The 23,308-nt window shown below is 36.4% G+C and overlaps 2 protein-coding genes across 5 annotated transcripts in view; one reads left to right on the top strand and one right to left on the bottom strand.

Moving 5' to 3' along the window:
* Nucleotides 1–21,375, bottom strand: part of LOC125678352 (WW domain-containing adapter protein with coiled-coil-like) — a 50,581-nt gene extending 29,206 nt beyond the window's left edge. Inside the window, exons 1-5 of one of the 4 annotated variants that reach the window (XM_056155335.1) lie at nt 20,613–21,375; nt 8,433–8,466; nt 6,465–6,615; nt 3,413–3,537; nt 1,958–2,085 (exon numbers count right to left, since the gene is read on the bottom strand). In XM_056155335.1, the coding sequence (XP_056011310.1) occupies nt 1,958–2,085; nt 3,413–3,537; nt 6,465–6,615; nt 8,433–8,466; nt 20,613–20,767 (593 nt within the window). In that variant the 5' untranslated portion in view covers nt 20,768–21,375. Of the gene's footprint in view, nt 1–1,957; nt 2,086–3,412; nt 3,538–6,464; nt 6,616–8,432; nt 8,467–8,622; nt 8,807–20,612 lie in introns of those variants that run through there. The other 3 variants (XM_056155337.1, XM_048916772.2, XM_056155336.1) reach the window with 3 other exon arrangements.
* LOC125678349 (oxysterol-binding protein-related protein 6-like) overlaps nt 9,219–23,308 on the top strand; it is a 56,875-nt gene continuing 42,785 nt past the window's right edge. Inside the window, exon 1 of the mRNA XM_048916764.2 lies at nt 9,219–9,451. The gene's annotated coding sequence lies outside the window, so the exon portion shown is untranslated. The remainder of the gene's footprint in view (nt 9,452–23,308) is intronic.

The following is a 23,308-nucleotide window of genomic DNA, read 5'->3' as shown; positions in this document are numbered from 1 at the left end:
AACTTTTAAATAGCGACTGATGTCAAGGGTTAGTGCGAGGTAACGATTCAATAACCCTTGACTTGTGAAGATGTTGTTTGTTATATAATACTACTATAAAAAACTTACCGTAAGTAACACCAGTGATTGATTTATTTAATGAATGTAATAAATTTCATTTAATTCTCTGTATAATCTTGATTATATTCGATTATGAATCGAAAAGATACTTCTGATTCGATTTGATAATCGATTGTAAATTTCTTCTGATTTTCGAACACTAGTGACTTACACACATTTCATAATGCAATGTTCACTGTTCATTCTATTGAGAGTCATAATGTAGTAAAGTCTTGGCAAGTCACACCTATTCTGCATAATTTGGGTAAGTGGCTTATTTCTAGATGACAAGTCTGTCTACAGGAACAACTTACAAGTCTCTTCATTGCATTGCAGTAACTTGACTCTTCTGTCTGACTTAATACTAATTAACAAGTTGTAATAGTGACAATTTCGAGTCACTTCATTGTAAAATTACAGTATTAAACTTGAGTCTTCCATCAAAAACTTAATACTAATTAACAAGTTGTAATAGTAAAAATTTACACGAGTCACTGCATTACAGAACTAGAGTATTCCATCAGACTTAATACTAATTAATAAGTCCTACTATAGTACTTAAAGGGACTGATTCACAATTCCCCCTTTCCCCCAATTTTTTTTTTCACTTTAAATAATCAAAATCTAGTCTTGGAAGGTTTCACAAAAAAATTAAAGTCATTCATCAAGACAGAAGCTCATAATAGAGCGTTCATTATTTGTTTTGAAAACAAAGATTGAGGTGTGTTATTATTTACAAAGTTTTCAAAATAAATAATGATCTAAGTTTATCATATATATCACATTTCAAGTTTACTTTAGGTATAATGAGTCATTTAAAAGTTAAAATTTGTGATTGTATAAAATGAAGATGCTTTAAATTACAAAATTAACGTTTCATTGGTTTGTTTATTTACATAAAAAGACTCGAGTCTTTGTTTACATAACACAGGATCAAAGCTAAAATAGTGCTCTTATCCTTGCATTCAGACGGTCCAAATTTTGGTTGTCAACATTAAATGAGTTATATTTTTGAATTTTAACATCAAAAGTGAACAAGATGTGTTTGTGAAACACAAATGCCCAATTCCAAAGATGGCCAAGGTCATAAGGACAAATATCTGGGTACCAGTAGAAAGATCTTGTCACAAGAAATGCTCATGTACAATATGAAAGCTCTAATATTTACCATTTAGAAGTTATGACCAATGTAAAATCTTTAAAAGTAGGTCAAATGTCAAGGTCAAAAGCTTTAGTACCCACGGAAAGGTCTTGTAACAAGGAATACTCATGTGAAATATCAAAGCTCTAGCACTTACTGTTTAAAAGTTATTAGCAAGGTTAAAATTTTCAAAATGTAGGTCAAACTCCGAGGTCAAGGTCACAGGGTCAAAAAAGTTGAAATCCACGAAAAGGTCTTGTCACAAAGAATACTCAAGTGAAATATCAAAGCTCTATCACTTACTGTTCAAAAGTTATTGGCAAGGTTAAAGTTTTCTAAAAGTAGGTCAAACTCCAAGGTCACAGGGTAAAAAATGTTGGTACCCACGGAAAGGTCTTGTCACAAGGAATACTAAGTGAAATATCAAAGTTCTATCACTTACTGTTCAAAAGTTATTAGCAAGGTTAAAGTTTCAGATAGGATGACAGAATTATGGAATTACAAAATGACAGACAGGACAAAAACAATATGTCCCCCGATCGTCGATCTCGGGGGCATAAAAATAATTCTTTTGAAAAACGTGCACCAGTTCCTTTACAATAACTTGAGTATTCCACCTTACTATAGTGATAACTTACAAGTCACTCCATTGCATTACAGTAACTTGAATCTTCTGTCAGAAACTTAACACTAATTCTTTCTACAGTGATAACTTACGAGTCATTCCAGTCCTCCGGTTTCTCCCACTGTGACACCCCTGTCCTTGTGTTGTAGTAATACTGCTTTCCTGAGGAACTGACATGTTCTGACCAATCCCCACAAGTTCGCAAGGCTGGCTTTTGTACCTAGTGCAACATATCAGGAGTAACAGTTCATTTTTTGTACATATCAGAATCATTCATGCACATGAGGCATCAATCACAGGAAAAGCAACAGATAATATTAGGCCTAGATCAAAACCTATGCCTCCTTAGACAATTTTTTTCTTTCAAAAACATGTACATATGAACATGCTACCATGGACAAAAAAACCAACAAAATGATAAATGACAGCAAACTCCATATTCATCTACTTCTTTAATTCTGTAGGGGACCTATCACAAGTCAAGCACTTTCAACTATGTCAATACTTTCACAATTATCACCATATTTTTATTCTTACCCCTGATTCTTTTGTATGTATCTGTGTTCTATATAGTCCCTGTATATCTATGCATGTTTATGTTTCCAATCTGCATTAGTGCTGTGTATCTTACCCCATTCTTATCCCTGATTCTTCTGTATGTGTTTTTGTTCATATAGTCCCAGTATATGTATGCATGATGTGTGATGTCAATATACATGTACGTGTTTTTGTTTAATAATCTGTCTGTTTTATGACTGTACATCCATATATACATTTTGGCTATGTGTTTTACACTTTATAGTCACTTAAATAGCTTTTTAGCTCATGTTACTTGTTTATTGTAAATATTTCCTTCTTTAAATAAAAAGTCCTTACTTATTAATCTCAAATTCAATGCATAAAACTGGTAAAGTTCTTTGTCTGGTATGTCACAGGCTAGATTGTTTATAGATCATACTTGAATTAATTTAGTCAAAGACAGATATATTCAAAATGCAACAGTGACCACCTCTGTCATATATTACTGTACATGACCAAAACAGTGAAATTTGTAGTGAATATAACCTAGCCATACTATTTATATAGAAAAGAAATAAAAATGTGAAAATAATACAGGGTGCAAATGGATTTGACCAACAAGAACACCCCCCCCCCCCCCTCCCAACAAAACCCATAGAAGCAAGGGGTGAGATCAAAAGTTCAATGTCTGACAAAAAACTGAATTCATAGTTTTCATCAAGACCCCCCCCCCCCTTTACATTAAAATGTAATATCATTTATTATGTGGTTTTAACAGTCGCTTGTCTTTTTCTTTTCTTTTCCCACTATTTAAAGTGTAATTGATGTCGGATGACAGAAACTTACTGGAGTTTTTACCCTCAATCACCCTAACTATTCGAATTTAGATTTTTATCCAACATCGATCTTTTGATCTCGCCCCTAACCAGGAGTGAATCTAACACTGCATAGAATACATTTTTACTTTGAATATTGATAAATAAATGTATGAGATTGTTGTACGAGTCAACATTATGCCTATGTCTGACCTCTTGTCTGTGATCCCTGTGGTTTGCCTTGGATTTGTCATAACTGCCGTTCTGACTACCTCCCCCGCGAGATGAAGATGCTGTTGCAGTATGGTTGACTTTCTTGTCAGGGGAACTGTAAGCTCCTGTGAAACAGTAACATATATGAAGACTAAAAGTTTACATTGAGATGTTATAACATGCATCATTTTATCGAGTTGGAAATGTTTAGTCTTTTCGTGGATGATGAGAAGTGCCAAAGTTTCTATTTATATGAATCCTAACTCTATCACATAAAAACCTGCCAACAGATAAGTGCAAACATTTTCAAACACCTTTCTGAGGTAAATCCATTAAATATTCAAATTACTAAATATATATATATATATATATGGTAGGGCTGTGCGGTGCACCACGATTCATACCAGTCGATTCGATGCACCAATTCCAAATCCGGATTTCAGTTCAGATTTTACTTACACGAAAACAACAAATATGGCGTCCGAGTGATGTTGAAAACATGTGGTTTTTTATGCAACAGAGATTTAAATCACTACTGTGTTGAGAGTTAGCATTTTCACCACTCATATACCAACAGAATATGGTCCGTAAGATCATTGCATTTTATCTTTACATGACATATAGCATTTCTGTCAGTGGTGGAGTGAAATCAACATCGTAGGTAATGAAACAGATTTGACAGTTAATATGAGAGAAGTAAATCAATAAAGGAGAGATTTTCAAAGACTCTCAATTGATAGAACTGTTGAATTTTTGCATATCAATGAAAACAATATCATATACATTTTAGATTCACTATAGATTTGTTTAATAATCCAAAAATTATGCAGCACATTAATATAACAAATTTTGATAGACTGTCAGTGTTTTCTTTTTTCTATCAAAGTTATAAAATGCCATTATGAATAGATATGATGTTTACAAATGACGACATATAGTTATATAACTTCAATAAAATAAAATAAAATATGCTACTCATTAATATTGTCAATTTTTGTGGTGTCATTAGATAAATTGGACCTAACATGAACCGAATCGAAAATAACCGAACCATGCTGTTCTGAATCGAAACCGAATCGAATCGAGCTAACCCTGAATCGTCCCAGCCCTAATATATGGTATACGATTTCATTCCTTAAATCCTTTGAAAAATTACAAGGATGAGTAAGCATTCCAAAATTTGTAACCAGCAAGTGAATCTCAAAATAACATAGACTACTACATCATCTCATTAACATCAATACCTACCATCAACCACATTCACTGTCATATTGAGAATCGGAACCCATTCTACAGACTTCAAATACCATTTGTGTTAGAAAAGATAAAAACTTGCATTAGTTTGTACTCATGAATCCATATTTTAATACTTAATATCCACAGGAAAGAAATGTCACACTTGCAAATGTTTGCACTTAATACCACAAATTTGTGAATCTGTTGTTAGTAATCTGTTTCCTATGAACTTTCAATTTAAATTTATTATGGAGAAAAACTTATGTGCAGTACACAAAACGATGGGTAATTGATAAAGCTAAGCTTTACTTTAGACCTGACATTAAAACCTACATAAGTTGAATCAGTAAATCAAGCCTTGAATTTTTTTTCACTTAGAAAAACCTTACATACTCCAAAAAGAATTTCTTCATTGTTTGTCAAAATCAAAATTTCTTTGAATCAAATGTCATGTTAACCTATGTACATTGTATTGCATTGGAAATTTCTTTAGCAGTTCATCAATTGGGATGTAGCATTAACCACTGTTTGCAGTGTTTCATCATCAAACATCATGGCAGGTTGCAAATGTTACAATAGTCATGAGTAATTTCTAAGTTTACTGGTAAATTAGCAATTAAAGTTAATCCTGTATTAAAAAGAACACAAATAAAGTGGAATTTAGAATATAGCACTAAAAAAAACTTTCCCCATGAAATCAAATTGACAATATTTTCAATAGTGGTTGATTTTCTGGTTTGTTACATTTGGGAATACCAACAATTTTAAATCAAGCCATAATAAACAATACATGTACATGACAAAAATATAAATGTGCAGAAAATTAACAATCTTTCTATGAAAATTCAATATTCTAAACTTCAATGTATGAAGAGATGGGACACCAGTTTCCATAATCAATTATTAAAAATAATCAAAAGTAAATGACTATTGCATATATATATATATCCATTTCTACAAATCAATAAAACATTCTTCATCATGAAAAAACAGTAAGTGATTGATTGTATGATTCACAGCCAGCTTTAACATTTTCACTATCTCCAAAATGTTGTACAAGTCTTCAGTGATTTTTTAAGACCCATTTGAGGTCTTGAATATCGGCCCTTTCCCCTCCCAAAAATTATCAATTTCCCCCCAATATAAGAAAAATTGGCGAAAAACGTACAATTTGTTAAAAAAGTTCAATGTGAATAGTTTATGTACGACATGACAAAGACGCATCAATTCTAGAAGATTTAGAAAGAATAGTAAAATATTATAAGACTTTTGAGCTTAAAGAAAAGAAAGCTAAATACTGGTATGTAAAATAAAAGAATTACATTAATTTGTGTTTAATTTCTTGTTTGATATGATATATTTAGCATATTTACAATAATGTCTAGGTCTTCCCAATATGATCAAAATGTTGACAATTTTCCCCAATTCGAAAGGACCCTTTTGAAAAATGTTGAAAAATCACTGGTCTTAAATGCCCCATGGCAATTAATCTATCACATTCTGTTTTGTTTTTGATAATTAAAACTTACTTAGAACTACAGTTCTATGTAGTGAATTTGGATGGCATATTATCAATGTTCCACACAATCTAACATGATCCATAATCATACACAATCGAAGATCGGAAGTGAAGAGCTTTTAGTAACAATTAATTATCATTGATAATCAGAGAATCATATATGTTTTGATTAATATAGAGATGGTCATAGTGCAAGTTCCATAAGATTTTCAAAACTTTCAAAAATTTTTTTCTTTAAATTCTTGTGTAGCTGCACTATGCTGAAATGAAGTTAAAAGTTAGGTACTTCAATCTTACCTCTTTCCAGTCTGCCTTTATCTTTCTCACTATAAGGCTTTTTGTGGATATATCTGGGACTATTACGGCTTGCAGGACTGTCATCCCGGGAGCGCCCATCTTCCCTCTTGGAATATCGATCATTGTAGGTCTTTGATGGGTACTTGTTAGACTGAAAGTTTGAAACAAATGTATCTGTGATCACTGCTTCTTTTAGTCACTGTCTGAATATTGAAGTCCTATGAGTTTGCTTACCATTATTGTTTTTAGCATGTGCATTGACAACATTATAAATTTTCTGTCAAGGTTATTGCCACAAATCTGGTTGTACTCATCTTTAGCATAACATTTTTTTTCAACATACAAATTGTACTAGTGTTTTTTCTTAATAAAATTAGTACCGATAAATGGTACAATTCCCTATGCCAAATTTCCCCAATCAAGAGGCTAGAAAATGCCCAGTAGCAAACGGTTAACTTTTCGTAATTCTAGGCTCGTTAAGATGCTTCGTATGAAATGGTGTCCATTAATTTCTTCATTTCCTCTTAGAGAAAAAGTAGAGATCAATAAAATGGTGCTTGTTTGTAAAAATTGTAAACAATGAATACTTGTTTATTCTTTGAAAAATGATTTACTTGGTCTTCATTCTAAAATAAATGCCATAATGCATTTCTCGACATGAAAGAAAATTCCCAATTTGTTTTATTCTGATGCTATTTTGCAAAAACTGAATGGGCAAAGGTACAATCCTCAGTAGAAAAATAAGCTGCACTAACATAATGCAATCAGAGGTACATCTGAATGTCAAAATAAGTTCTGTTGTTTGATTAAAATTTATGAAAAATTATCAATTACTTTTCAAAATGCTACTGTGATGAAAGTGTAGATATATTCATTTAGTGATTGTGATTAAATTTGGGTTTAATTGAGACAATATTGCAGATGTAGCTTTACAGAAGTAAATATCTATACTTAATTATATCTATGTTACAAAAATTAAGCATTACTCTATTAAACCCTTCAGTTCCTTCCTAGGGCTGAAACGATTCACCGAAATATCGATAATGTTCAATATAACACCCAAATTCAATATTCGATTTATTGCCTCGATTTTCGATTCTATACGTTTATTACAAACGGGTTCAGTAAAATACATCAGTCTCGGCCAGTACACATTATTTCAACCTGCATGAGAGACAAAATAGCGTCAAATAATGTTCAAACTGTTTGCCTTGAGGTTGACGAAAATAATGATAAACTATATCAGTTTAAACTACAGCGAACAGGCATCTCACCGTTAGGCAGTTTTGCTTTTAAAATTATGATTTTGAATCTTGATAATTAATTTTTTCTTCAATGTTATTATTGGTTTCTTCTGTAAATTGTATTGTATTGGAAGTATTGAATCCTGGCATAAGTATTGCAATATGTATCGTATCGTGAAGGGGGCATATCGTTTCAGCCCTATAATCCTTACAACCAGACAATTATAGTGCTTCTGCAGGATGCTTAAAATACAACTGATAAGAATTTTGGAGTAGCTTAGCGGCCAACAAACCACCTTTGCTGTCGCAGCTTTTTCTCGTCGCCAGATTTCTATGCTAATTTTCTTCGTCTCCTTGTTGCCAAATGACAGAAACTTCTAATAATGCAATACTGCATCCCTCCAAGTTTTTGGATTTTTCTATTGCCAAGCACCCCTGATGCCCCCTGCGAATCTGTCCTAACACTGATTTCCCTATTTCTTGAAAAACAATGGCTATTTCTTGAGATTATTCCACTGCTGTAAAAAAATTTCCCCTCCTTGATTGTTCAAGTAATGCTAATAAAAGAATGATCCTAAACAACTGAGTAAATAGTATTTTCTGTATTTAACTCTACAAACACCCCATCTACATTCTATGCTATGTGTAGTCCATTTTCTCTAAATTACAGAATAACGGTTTTGTGCAACTTGCTACACACCACCCTCGAAGTCCTCAAATTTACCTGGTAAAGATGGGAGTCTCTTTTGTCCATATACCTGCAATAGAAGAAGGTAGATTAATGTTTCGCACTTTCCCTCTTCTAGATGCATTAAATACTCACAAAACCACCTTCAATTTTATTCAAAATGACAACAAAAATGGCGGACTTGCTGTCATGAATTGTAATACAGCAATTTAAACAAAATCTTTACCCATCATCGAATCTAGGTTGTTTCCTTGCATGCATTACCATTAATGCATCAAGAAATAAAGTGCTTTAGCGCACAAAATTCATAAATTTGGGTAAATCTGTGTTTATTTGGACAGTGGATCACTTCAGTGTAACCTGTTGAAATTACGCCATGACACATCCGGGCGCTTGTTTAAAAATAGAAAATAGACGAGTGATTAAATTTTTGTTTTTTAAAAAAGTAATAATGCTTCCAGAATCGAACTAAAGGGCATATTTAAATGATAACTAATGTGTGCGGGTTTTTTTTACTCTCTCCAAAAATTTGGAAATATTTAGACTAAAGCGTCTAAAGCGCCATCTGATATTTAATAAGGGGCATAAGCACGGTTGAAAATGCAGAACATTATAAACGGATGCTTTGTAAACTGTCAAGCAGTTACATCTAGGCTTCCAGAGTTTGTAAAATATGAATAACTCTAAAACTAACTTCCTTTGTATTTCCTGAAACATTTTTCTCTTGATTAAGGTCTTAAGGTATACAAATATTTATCCATGTGCTCAGGTGCAAGGTGCTTAGGTAAACGTCTGAATATTAGGCCTAGAAAAAAAGATATATCGTATATTATTAATAATAATGAAAAAAAACAAAAACATCAAATTAATCTTACTATCTGTGTAGTATTGGGCCTATTAGTGCGTTGTCCATTTGTCTTGCCACTACATGAAGTGAACGTGGTTTCTTGATTTCAGTTTATAAGGGAGATAACCCGTATCCATCTCTTGTTAAAGATGGCTGTGTCACTGTCAAGTACACCGGACGAGTAGGAAATGGATTGGAGTTGAAATTTGTAAGTTGTCGTATTTATACAAGTATCTTGATAAGTATCAAATATTCAACTTTAACATTTTTCATAATTGATTCAATTTATTAACTTGAATTCTATATCATGTGAACAATATGATATCCGTGGCCGTCGGATAAATTAGTACATGTACTAGGTAGGCCTACTTTGTTTTGATGGCAATGTGTGATATTTCTGTACCCAGGGTACATGCTCTTAGCAGAAGGGTTACCTCAAGTTGCTATGACAGGATCACTAAATTCAGGACATGTACCAATACAGCAACTGTGATTCGTCACCCCCCCCCCCCCCCCCCCCCCCCAATCCTTAAAATTACTCAAGTCTGACAAGACGAATATTTTGATATTGAAACAGATTGAGAGAAGAGGTGTGATATGATGTGTACAAATAAGAGAATTGGATTTCTAGTCAACTCGTACCCTGACCGACTCGTACCCAGGTCAAGTCGTACCCCATAGGTCAACTCGTACCCAAAAGGCAAAAGTCAACTCGTACCCAAGAATCTGCCCATAATGCAATATATCTATGTGCATATAAGTGACATATCGCTTAGGTACGAGTTGTCATCAATTGAAGAGGAGGAGTCAACTCGTAACCAGATCCTTGGGTACAAGTTGACTTTTGCCTATTGGTACGAGTTGACCTATTGGGTACGAGTTGACCTGGGTACGAATCGGTCAGGGTACGAGTTGACTTGACTCCGAGAATTGACGTAGTATGTGTTGTATAGTGAGTTAGTAGCCGTGTGTGCACGGGCTAGGCTCCAGTCGTTGAGACAGGTAAAACACGTGCAGTCGTTTTAACGTGTATTACTGAACTAAATACAGAACCCAAAATGTTACGGATTATAATATCCAGACTATATAGAACAGCATTACAAACTCCGGAATAATAGCACATCAAATACACTACACTCCTCCCTGCGTAGTATAGAACATCATGTACTAAATATATGAAATGCATAAATTGTTCAACAAGTAATTCAATCTAAGTCAAATGAACATAACATAAGATTATCCAAGTATAGAAACTCGAAAATAACTTTCACATTTTAACTTTACACAAAAGGATAGTCTCGCATGAAAAACATCACAAATCACAAACATCACAAGTTAAGTCTGTCAGGTTTCTTCCGGTTTCTCATCGGATTTCGACGTGGCTCAACATTGGTAGCACTGGTTCCTGAATTTGTCACGTGATCCTTAGGATTGTCGGTAGTACCGGAAGTATTAAGGGATGGTATAAACGGAATATCAGCAATCACTATAGGAGTTGGATTGCTGGGTTGATCCTTAGATGTTCCAACTATTTGATCAACGTGTCTCCTCCATAAGGTACCATTTATGTTAACTTTGTACAACAATAGTCCAGTTTGTGAATGAATGCGTCCATTAGCCCACTTTTCTGAGTTGGCTCGATAGTCGCGCACATTTACTGCATCACTTTTTGAGAAATCTCGAACACTACCGCAATGTTTGGCTGTAGAACTATATTGTTTATTCACTACAGTTGTAGTTACGTCTGGCTTCATCATGTCTAAACGTGTGCGTATGTTGCCACCATACATAAGAATGGAGGGTGTTTCATTCGTTGTTCCCTATGGCGTGATCCGGTATTTGCACAGAAATGAATTCAGTTTCTTGTTGATGCAAGCAGAATCTCCTGATGCGGATTTGATGGCCTTCTTAAATGATTGAACAAATCTCTCGGCTTGGCCATTTGTCCGGGGATCGAATGGAGCAGAAGTTATATGTCGAATGGCATTGGATTCAATGAATTGACGGAATTCATCGGAACGAAATTGCGTTCCGTTGTCAGACACTATTTCTGCTGGAATACCTTGCCTGGCAAATAAAGTTCGTAGAGTGTTGATTGTTGCAGTACTGGTAGTACTTTTCATTTCAAAAACTTCCGGCCATTTTGAATATGCATCGAGTACAATGAGAAACATTGCATGGTGAAATGGTCCTGCGAAATCGATGTGCAAACGATGCCATGTCTTTGGCGGAAAATTCCACGGGTGAACAGGTGCTGCAGAGGGTGAGTTCTGGACTTGATTACATCCATAGCAAGCCTTGCAGATTTCCTCAATAGCTTCATCAATCTTGGGCCACCATACATAGGACCTAGCTACTGCCTTCATTTTCACAATGCCTATGTGTCCGGAATGAAGCTCGGTCATCACTTTTTCACGTAGAATATCTGGAATGATCACACGATTTCCCCATGTGACACATCCTTGGTAAACATTGAGTTCATCTTTGCGATTGTAGTATGGTTTAAGCTTGTCATCACAATCCTGAGGAAAGTGCGCTCGTGTTACACAGTCCAAGATTTGACTCAGAACTGGGTCACATTGAGTTTCTCTACGAATTTGTACACAAGTCACAGGTAAGTCATCAAACTTCCTGCTGTAGAACAAGTCTATCGGGTCTTCATCATCCAGTGGTTCATGAATACTAGGTAGTGGTACTCATGACAGTGCGTCGGCATTGCCATGTGCCTTGGTTCCTCGAAACTCTATATCGTATTGATATCCTGATAAGAATACAGCATAACGTTGAAGTCGTGCGGCTGTCATCACTGGAAGCGATTTCTTCGGACTGAAGATACTAAGAAGCAGCTTGTGGTCCGTTACAAGTGTGAATTTATGGCCGTACAAGTAAGAATTAAATTTCTTCACACCCCAATAGAGAGCCAGTGCCTCTTTGTCGATTTGAGAGTAAGCTTTCTCTGCTTGGTTCAGTGTTCTCGATGAGAATGCAATTGGTCTTTCCGTTCCATCTGGGAAGACATGAGATAGTACCAATCCTATCCCATAGGGTGAAGCATCAGCAGTTAACTTCAGAGGAAGTTTCGGGTCATAATGACAAAGAACTTTGTCAGAACAAATCAGTTCCTTGATATCCTGGAAGGATTTCTCTCTCTTGGAATTCCAAATCCACTTGGTTCATTTGTTCAGAAGTTCATGTAAAGGTCCTGCTACGCTAGATAGATTGTCAATGAATCGGTGGTAATAGTTCACTAGACCTAAAAATGATCTAAGCTGTGAAATGTTCTTTGGGCGTTTAGCTTTTTTAACAGCTTTGATTTTCTCAGGTGACTTATGCAGTCCTGTAACATCAATTTCATGTCCAACATAGCTCACTTTATCCGGAAAAAATTCACATTTCTGGAGATTCACACGAAGTCCATAGGATAGAAGACGATCCATCACAAGTTTCAAGTTGTGCAGGTGCTCCTCGTCATTGCGGCCAGTCACGATGATGTCATCAATTATCACTTGTGTTGAAGGAATGTTCTGTAACACTTGCTCTATTGATTGTTGCCATAAAGCTGGAGCTGATGCAATACCATACGGAAGCCGTTTGTACTTGAAAAGGCCTTTGTATGTATTGATAACAAGTAGGTCTTGTGTATCTTCATCCAGTTCCACATGGTGATAATTAGCTTGTGTCAAATTTTTGAGAACTTCTCCCCACCAGCAATTGCAAGGGTTGCAAAAATGTCCTCTATCTTCGGAAGGGGATACTGATCAATGCACATAACTGGATTGACATTCACTTTATAGTCACCACACAATCTCACATTATCATTCTTCTTAATGGCTGGGACAATTGGAGTAGCCCAGTTGCTATGAGCAACCGGTTCGATGATTCCATCTGTTTGTAACTTGTCCAGTTCTTGCTCAACCTTGGTTCTTAAAGAGTAAGGAACAGTCCTTGCTTTGAGAAACACGGGTTTGGCATCAGAATTCACTGTGACTGATCCTTTAATGTGTTTGAGTGTTCCGATTCCGGGTGAAAACAATTCCTTGTGTGTCTCAAGAAGGTCATTCAGTGACGTTGATTCACATATAGTTGAGCGCAAGGTTTTGATTTCTTGCCAGTTGAGTCGTAGCTTTCCAAGCCAGTCTCTTCCAAGTAAAGCCGGTCCATCATGTGGAACAACAAAAAGGTCAAGGTTGGCTGATTGTGAAGTCAAGTTAACATTCACTCTCATCTTGCCCAAGGGTTGAATCGTATCACCTGAATATGCGCGCAGTATTTCACTTGGTGTTTCTAGAGGTACCATTCTAAAGTTCACACAGTAGTCACTCTTTGAAATAACTGAAACTGCTGTCCCTGTGTCTGCTTCCATCTTAATGACTTTGCCTTCAATCACTGGGTGTACAGTTATTGGTGGTTCATGCCGTGATTTCATGTGGAAAGTATTTGTAATGTGTAGGAGTGGTTCTCCATTGTTTTCACTGTAATGTGATTCCTCCTCCTCGTTATAGTGTAAGGTTGTGCTACGTCCCTTGTTTTTTTCACGTTTCTTTTTCATACACGCTCGCTCAATGTGTCCCACCTTTTGACAAAACGAACAAACGGTATTCACATGTCTGCACTGTGTTGCTGTATGGTCACCATCACAATGGTAACATATAGGTTGTCGTGCACTAGACTGAGTGTTTGAATGTTTCGCGGTAGGCTTCTTGGTAGAAGTACGTTTAGGACGTGAAGGATATGTGCTGATTTTGTGAGCAGTTTTACTCCTTACCCCTTGAACTTCAGCTGCGTCTCTGGCAGCCGTTTCCATAGCAACAGAAAGATTGATTGCTTTTTCCAGATCAAGATCGGTCTCGGAAAGTAGTCTTTTCTGTATGGTTTCATTACGCAAGCCTACAACTAGTCTATCGCGTAAGGTGTCACTTAAACTTGCCTCAAACTGACAATGTGTTGCTAAGTTACGTAGTTCAGCAATGAATGACAAAACAGATTCTCCAGGGCGTTGTTCACGCTTGTGAAAACGAAACCTCTCAGCTATCACAGAGGGTTTGGGGCTAAGGTAATCCCGTAATGCTTTCAGGTCATTTATAGTTTTATCGGTAGCTTTGGCTGGAGAAATTAAGTTTTTTTCAACAGCGTATATGTCTTTGGACCCATTAAGCTGATTAACGAAGGAACTTGGTGATCTGCGTCAATGTCGTTTGCAAGAAAAAATGCCTGCAGTCTCTCTTCGTATGATTCCCATGATTCTACAGAATTGTCAAACTGTTCTAATTTGCCTATGTGTGGCATTGTAAACAAAGGGTACCAGTAGGTACTTACGCCTCGTCGCCAATTGTTGTATAGTGAGTTAGTAGCCGTGTGTGCACGGGCTAGGCTCCAGTCGTTGAGACAGGTAAAACACATGCAGTCGTTTTAACGTTTATTACTGAACTGAATACAGAACCCAAAATGTTACGGATTATAATATCCGGACTATATAGAACAGCATTACAAACTCCGGAATAATAGCACATCAAATACACTACAGTATGAATACTGTGAATTTTTTCTTTGAGGGTATCCTTAGTATCAGATGAATTCTAAATAGGGAGGTTTTAATGACAAGTATATCTACCTGTCAGATGAGTACCAAATAAGGATGATGAAATGACTAGCTGTCTATACTAACTTGAGAAGTGAATCCTTAGGTATGGTGCAGGTGTGAAAAAGTCCAGAGAGTAATGACATGCCTATGAGAAGAATATCAAGTATATATAGAGGGTGGATAGCTTGTACATGAAATGAAGTTTTAGTTGTGTCATAAGGCAAGGTGCAGGTGTACAAGTGTCAATGTCTGGTCATTTTCATGTCTTTTGGGGGGAAATGCCCATATTTAAGCATACAAGTGAGAATTTGAACAATAAAATCATTTAATCTCTTGAGTTTTTTTAAACAGAAATTTATTGAAATGTGATAATTAAGCCTTAAAGTACTTGAAAATGTCCAATTATTTTAGAACCAGTTATAATATCCTCAATGTTTAAATCTAATATAATTTGCAATTCAAAATACAGCTTGAAATAAACAAAATTAACCAACATGAAATTTAAATATGTAAAGAAAGCAAGCATTCTTATTTAACATGTTTATAGAAATTCATGAACTTATTCATCTATTTAGCCGTGATACTGATGGAAAGTGGAGGAAATGTGCAATTATATTCTGAAACATTTCAAATTTACCTTATTTAGTTAAAAAGTATAGTTTTTGTACAAAGTAATCTGGAGAAAAAAGACTAAAACCCCTGCTGGACTCAAATGCACAATCTACAGATCAGCAGTCGACATGTTGCCCTACTGAGCTAGCCAGCGAGATGATTAGATTTAAAAGGAATATACATGTATTGCTGATCATATATATGTAGGACTCCAAAGTGCGATGGTCACGCCAAACTGCGATGGTCTGCGCCAAACCCCAATAGTGTACGTGACACGCCAAAGTGCGATGGTCCACACTCATGCATCAAAGTGCAATGATGTGAGACCAATGTGCCATAGTGTGATGGTGTGACACGACAAAGTCCGACGGCACACACTAATGCTCCAAAGTGCGATGGAGTGACACGCCGAAGTCTGTTGGTTTGTAATCGACATAGTGTTTTGGTACAGACTGTACCAACCGTGTGTTGTTTCACCAAAAAAATAAAAAGAAACTGATGTTGCATTTCAATGGTATTATTTTGCAAGACGTTAAGAATAGGGCTGCAACTGGTACCCAAAATAACTGAAAACTGCGGATCGGGTTGTTCGGGTCGGGTTCAGTTCCATTTTCCCGTATTTCGGTTCGGATTTGGTTTTTAAAATAGAATCATTATTAGAAATCAGTTTAAATGAAATGTCGTCAAAATCCTCAAAGGAGGCGGTATTTTGATAAATTGTTAAATGATGGCATTGTGGACAAAACTGTAAATAATGACAGTGTATGTAAGATATGACAGACGCATTGAAAATACGCCACAGGATCAACATCGTCAATGACAAATAATTGAAAGCATGGATGGAAACGAGTAGAAGTGACAATGCTGTTTCTAGTACCATGGATATCGAGTTTAAACCTCAGTCCACGTCCCAGAGTAATTATTGTGACAAAATACAATAAAGGTTTTTGATTTTAACTGTATATTAGATTTTTAAAATAGTTATATAGACCCAAACCAAAATACCCGAACCCGAAGTAAAATGATTAGAACTGACCCGACCCGAAATTTTTTGGAACCGTGACAGCCCTAGTTAAAAATGACGTCACAATGATGTGACGTCACAAACGTTACTGAACCCCGCACCATCGGACTTCGGCGTGACCATCGCACTTTGGCGTCTGTAACGTTAACAAACCCTTGCACTTTGGTGCAGACCATCGCACTTTGACATGACCATCGCACTTTGGAGCGACCATCGCACTTTAGAGTCTTACATGTATATATATGTTTCAAAAAGTAAGTCAGCCATTATGATGATGTATTATTCCTCCTTAAAGCATTTCATGAAATAGCTCGCCCAAGCCACACTTCTGTACAGTAATCATTTCATGAAATAGCTTGTCCAAGCCACACTTCTGTACAGTAATCGTTTCACTAATTATGATAATCAGTGTCACTCGATACTGACTATCACCAAGCTTCCTTCATAATACCCAAATTCTTGAAGATCTTAAACCCACCCAAATTCTTAAAGATCTCATCCACTTCATTTTACTTCGTTACTTATGCCTGTGGTACCGGTGTGGTACATAGGCCACCAACAACACTCCTCCATCTGGTTCTGTTTTGTGCCAGTCTGGCCAGGTCTTGCCACCTATATCCCTCAGACTCCATTTCTGCATGGACATTTCATCTCCAGGTGTTTCTTGGCCTTCCTACTTTCCTTTTTCCCTGAGGGTTCCACTGTAACACTTGTCTGGTGATAGAGTTAGCTGGCTTTCGTAAAGTGTGGCCTATCCAGCTCCATTTCCTTTTTTTTTTTTAGCTCCGACTCTATGGGCTGCTGTTTGGTCTTCTCCCATAGATCCACATTGGTTTTCTTTTCAGGCCATCTAATCTTCAGTATTTGTCTAAGGCATTTGTTGATAAAGACTTGTAGCTTGTTAATGAGGTGTTTGGTGGTTTTCCAAGTCTCGCAGCCATACAATAGGATCGTCTTGAGATTGGAGTTGAATAACCTGATTTTGGTGTTCAAAGTAATATTGCCAGCTCTCCAGATAGTTATCATCATTCTTAAGGCTGTTCTTGCTTTTCCTATTCGGCTTTTGATGTCTTGCTCCGAGCCTCCTTGACCGTCCATGATACTGCCAAGATATGTGAAGGAGTTGACTTCTTCCAGAGGAGTTGATTTTACTTTGAGACCGGCCTTGCTGTTTGTATTTGCCTTGAGTACTTTGGTCTTTCTTGTACTGATGATAAGGCCAGTCTCAGCTGCTCGTTCTTCTAACTGAGATAGTTTGTCTTCCATCTGTTGGTGGTTATGAGACAGAAGGGCAATGTCATCAGCAAAATCTAAGTCATCAAGTTGTGACATTAGTGTCCACTGGATGCCATTTCTTTTGTTGTTAGTAGTTTATTTCATTATCCAGTATACCGCTAGGAGGAACAGGAAAGGTAACAGCAAGCATCCCTGACGTACCCCTGTCGTGATGTCAAAGGGGTCTGTGAGCTGACCTTCATGCAATATTCTGCTCTTCATACCTGTATATGTGTTCTCGATGATGGTGATGAACTTTTCAGATATTCCATAGTGTCTCATGAGTTTCCAAAGTACATTTCTATCAAGGCTGTCAAAGGCTTTCTGGAAGTCTACAAACACTATATATAATGCCGAGTTAAATTCAAGTGATTGCTCAATAATTATACGCAGTGTGGCAATTTGATCTGCACACGATCTATTTTGACGGAATTCTGCCTGATTGTCTTGCAGTATTTGGTCAACAGCTTTCTTCATTCTTTCCAACATGATTCTAAATAACACCTTTCCCAGTACTGACAGAAGCATTATTCCCCTGTAGTTATCACAAATGCTGAGATCACCATTCTTTGGTAGTTTTACTAGGTGTCCTTCTTTCCATTCCTGTGGTACATCTTCTTCTTCCCAGATTTTAATAGGAATGTTATCAGGACCCGGAGACTTGTGGTTCTTTAAGGTGTTAATGGCTTTGCTGATTTCTGTTTTTGATGGTCTGTTACAGTTGATTGGTAGTAGAGCTATTGCAGGTTGTATATCTGCATCTAGTGTTGGCGGTTGTTGGTTCAACACTTCTTTGAAATGCTCAACCCATTTCTTCATTTGCTCTTCTGTTGTTTTTAAGGTGTTCCCATCTTTGTCCTTGACTGGTCTACTGCTCTTTTTGAACTTGTTTGTCAGCATCCTGATGTTATCGTACAGGGCTTTGATGTTTTTCTGCCTGGCTGCTTCCTCTGCCTCTGATGTCATTTTGGAGATAAATTCTCTCTTGTCCCTCCTAGCGCTATTTTTTACTTCTTTATCTGCCTTTAAGTACTGCTGTTGTGCTCTTTGCTTTGATGCTCTTGTCTTGCTGTTGTTAAGACTTTCTTTCAGATGTTTTCGCTGATCAATTTTTTTGAGCATGACAGGCGATATCCATTCTTGGTGTTTTCTGTTTCGAATCCCAACCACTGCATCACATGATGTTGTGAGAACTTGTTTCACCTCTTTCCAATACTCACCCTAATTCCTGAAGATCTCATCCACTGCCTTTTAAACCCACCCAAATTCCTGAAGATCTCATCCACTGCCTTTTAAACCCACCCAAATACCTGAAGATCTCATCCCTGTCTTTTAAACCCACCCAAATACCTGAAGATCTCATCCCCTGCCTTTTAAACCCACCCTAATTCCTGAAGATCTCATCCACTGCCTTTTAAACGTACCCTAATTCCTGAAGATCTCATCCACTGCCTTTTAAACCCACCCAAATTCCTGAAGATCTCATCCACTGCCTTTTAAACCCACCCAAATTCCTGAAGATCTCATCCACTGCCTTTTAAACCCACCCTAATTCCTGAAGATCTCATCCACTGCCTTTTAAACCCACCCTAATTCCTGAAGATCTCATCCACTGCCTTTTAAACGCACCTTAATTCCTGAAGATCTCATCCACTGCCTTTTAAACCCACCCAAATTCCTGAAGATCTCATCCACTGCCTTTTAAACCCACCCAAATTCCTGAAGATCTCATCCACTGCCTTTTAAACCCACCCTAATTCCTGAAGATCTCATCCACTGCCTTTTAAACCCACCCTAATTCCTGAAGATCTCATCCACTGCCTTTTAAACCCACCCTAATTCCTGAAGATCTCATCCACTGCCTTTTAAACCCACCCTAATTTCTGAAGATCTCATCCACTGCCTTTTAAACCCACCCTAATTCCTGAAGATCTCATCCACTGCCTTTTAAACCCACCCTAATTTCTGAAGATCTCATCCACTGCCTTTTAAACCCACCCTAATTTCTGAAGATCTCATCCACTGCCTTTTAAACCCACCTAGCATGGAGTGAGTTCACACTGAGGAGTACGTCATTAACTTTATGGCTGTTAAAAACAAGATGGCTGATGTGAAATGTAGGTCTCTGAAAGTCTGATCACAAGATTTTACATTCTTGCAGCAGTGAGAAACAGCCAGGTCTTGGAATTAAGCACCTCCGAAAAATATGGAAGAGGTGGTCAATGATTAATTATGTTAAAGGGACTGGTTCACGATTTTTGATAAAAATATTTTTTATTTTTGATGTTAAACATTAAAAATATAACTCATTTAATGTTGACAGCCAAAATTTTGACCTTCTGAATGCAAGAATAAAGGCAATATTTTTGCCTTAAATCTGTGTTATGTAAACAAAGACTCGAGTCTTTTTATGTAAACAAACAAACAAGTGAAATATTGATTTTGTAACATAATGCATCTTAATTTTGCATAGTCACAAATTTTAACTTGTAGATGACACATTTTACCCCATTTTACCTTGAAATGTGAAAGATATAGTAAACCTAGATCGTTATCCATTTCTTTTGAAAATTTCATAAAGAATAGCATACCACAATCTTTGTTTACAAAACAAATAATAAACTCTCTAAATTGGGCTTTTGTGATAATGTATAACCTTAATCTTCATGTGAAATCTTTCAAACACATTAGACAGTTGAATTTTATCATTAAAAGTGAAAAACAAAATTTTGGGGCTTGGCGCATTATCTTGATGGTAAATAATAGAGGGCGAAGCCCTCTCGCGGCCCGAAGGGCCGTGAGAGCGGAGCTCTCCCTGTAGGTAACACGTATGTTTAAAAGGAAAATATAGGAAAATAATGAAAAATTAAACCATACCTATGGAACTTGGAAAGTTTGGTCCCAATGGCGTCGGTTCGAATACTATCGCGTGGACATGTATTTCTCCATTTTGAATCTCGTATACACAAATTCACGTCGTGAGATGTTGCATAAAATCCGTAAAAGCATGTAAATCTTATTTTCTTAATCATATAGGCCCTAAAATCACTCCTGGTCTCGAATAACGCAAAATTTGTAACTTGTCTCCTCCTATGTTTATGAATTTGCTAAACACCGATGCTGAATATGACGTCACAATGCACTGTTTACATCAGTTGCATATAGTTTCCCGCGTTCAATGAGTAGGCGGATTAACTTGAAATGTCTAAAGTTAGAATACTTTGATTGACCTCTGTCCTAACACGTTAAGTGCTACCTTCGGGATAATTTTTGTCCTGTTATGGATCTACATACTAATGCTAATACTTTTTGCTTCGCCCTCAAACACGGTCACGCCGTAAAGCATATTATTTTCCTTGTTTGTGGCTTAAATGCGGATCTCTTTTTTTCTCAAATACAATGCATGTAAAATATCCACAACCTTGGTTGGAATAATAGGCTATTAAGTAATCATCGATTATTTTTCATAATCGATTGTCGCCTGTACACTAATTAATACCGAGCGAAGCTCGGACGGGCCAAAGGCCCGTCTGCAAAGCAAGGCTCTAAAGGTAACACGTATGTAAAAGAAAAAAGTCAAAATCAGCAAAAGAAAAAGAGATAATCTCTATATACGTTCACTGAAATTTTCGTGATCCATATGGGTGCCGCCATTAATTTTTTCATTACCTGCTTCAACAGTTATTCGTGTTTTATTTTTTTATTTTGAATGCCAATAATAGAAGACTCTAATGTGCGATTCGTAATTTAAATACTCAGTTTGTTCAAAGTGAATAGTATAATTATCATTGTAACAGGTTTTAGCAAATAAATACATATAAAACCGTAATATGACTGAATAGATGAACGAGTTCATGAGTTTCTTTGAATAAGAATATACGATAGAAATACAGTTACTTTTTTAACATTTTGAAGTAATTGGTTAATTTTGCTTAGTTTTAACGGCCTTTTTCATTGCACACCGAATGCATTATTGTTGTTTATAATTGTTTGCTTTGAAAAGAGAAAAACAATCGAGGCTAAATGTGACGTCACAATGCACAATTTACGTTGCCTTGCGTTTTATTTCCCGCGTTCAATGAATAGGCGGATCGTGTAAAACTGTTGTCCCCATATAAACTCCTTTAATATGGAGATGTTACTGGGGGTTTAGCGCAAGGAAATTTCATTCAATATATATATTTTTAAGTGAATAATATTCTACCGTACTTAACGGAATTATGATTACCACTCGGGACACGGAGTTACGTGTATGCTTTGCTCGGCCCAACGGTCACACCGTATACATATTATCTAATCCAAGATTCATCTGACTGTTAATCCCGCTTTTATATTGAGACATGTGCGACTCCACATTGAAAAGTGGGAATTCAGTGACACCAGCTAGTGTGTATGATGCACATATTCATAAACCTAAATAGAAATAACCCCAAAAATAATAAACATTATTAACTACATGTAAATACCGATTTTATCAATCATTGATCGAAACAGTTCTTCTGATTATGACCGATTATCGATTATGAAATTTTCCCGATTTTTCAACATTAGTGTTTTCTAAACACTAGATTATTGCTTCAAGCACTAAATTATTGCTTTCCCTCAAAATGATAGTAGTGAAGCCATGTTTCATTGGTTGTTATGTGATTCTATCCAAGAATTGTTCTCTGTCGGATTGGTATTGCCAGAGAAATTCCTGGGAATACAAAACTCTCCTCTGTTTTTCTGTATGTACACGGTTTATAGACAAGTTATTTCCTTTGGTGTTTCAAAGTGGCCTGCTCAGTAACATAGCTGAATACTTCAATTGAAACTTTGAAAGAAAGAAAATTCTAACAGTTAAAATTGAATGCATACAATACATTGAACAAAAATACGTAAGCTACACAGTTTCTCACATCAGTTGTGTGTGACGTCATGTCACTTGCATGTGATGTCATAGTTGTTTCAGGTCACAGTGTATCCTACACATGCAAGTTTTATTTCTCATGTGTTTATACTGTTTAAAAGGCAGGCAGTAAGATATATTCATTATATGGTTTGTAGTTGACCCAATATGATTTATACGTGGTTGTTAAATTCCATATGGGGCTCGGCTCAAGCTTTGCTCTTGCACCATATAGAATTCACTCTCACCCCATATGGAATTTACTGACCACCTTGATTACAAATGAATTGTTGTTTTAGCTGTACAAGTCTTATTTCTCTTTGACTTTAGTTGTGTATGGTAATTTGGGACAACCCTTCTACAAACTTGACAATATGACTGTATGCTGAATATTATAATGCATACATGTACACTAGCTATTGTCATACTGTACGTGAAAACTGCGAATTGCCAGTTCAGGCCTTGTGACATTGGAGAGTAGTTGTCTGACTTCATTGTTAATAAGATCAATTTCATGAATATGACAAGATTCTTTATGATGCGTAATCTTTTCTTAGATTAAAGGTGTATGAGATGAGTAAAAAGCAGCTTCTCTCTGACAGGTAAAAATCCTCTCCATCAGTGAATCTTCTGCACCTGATGCACCAGGCCAATGTCTCATCACTTAGAAATCTGTTTTCTGTCT

This window comes from Ostrea edulis, chromosome 2, assembly GCF_947568905.1.
Source record: "Ostrea edulis chromosome 2, xbOstEdul1.1, whole genome shotgun sequence".
NCBI lineage: Eukaryota > Metazoa > Mollusca > Bivalvia > Ostreida > Ostreidae > Ostrea > Ostrea edulis.
Note: the sequence above shows the minus strand (reverse complement) of the source record. Positions and strands in the feature narration are given on the sequence as shown.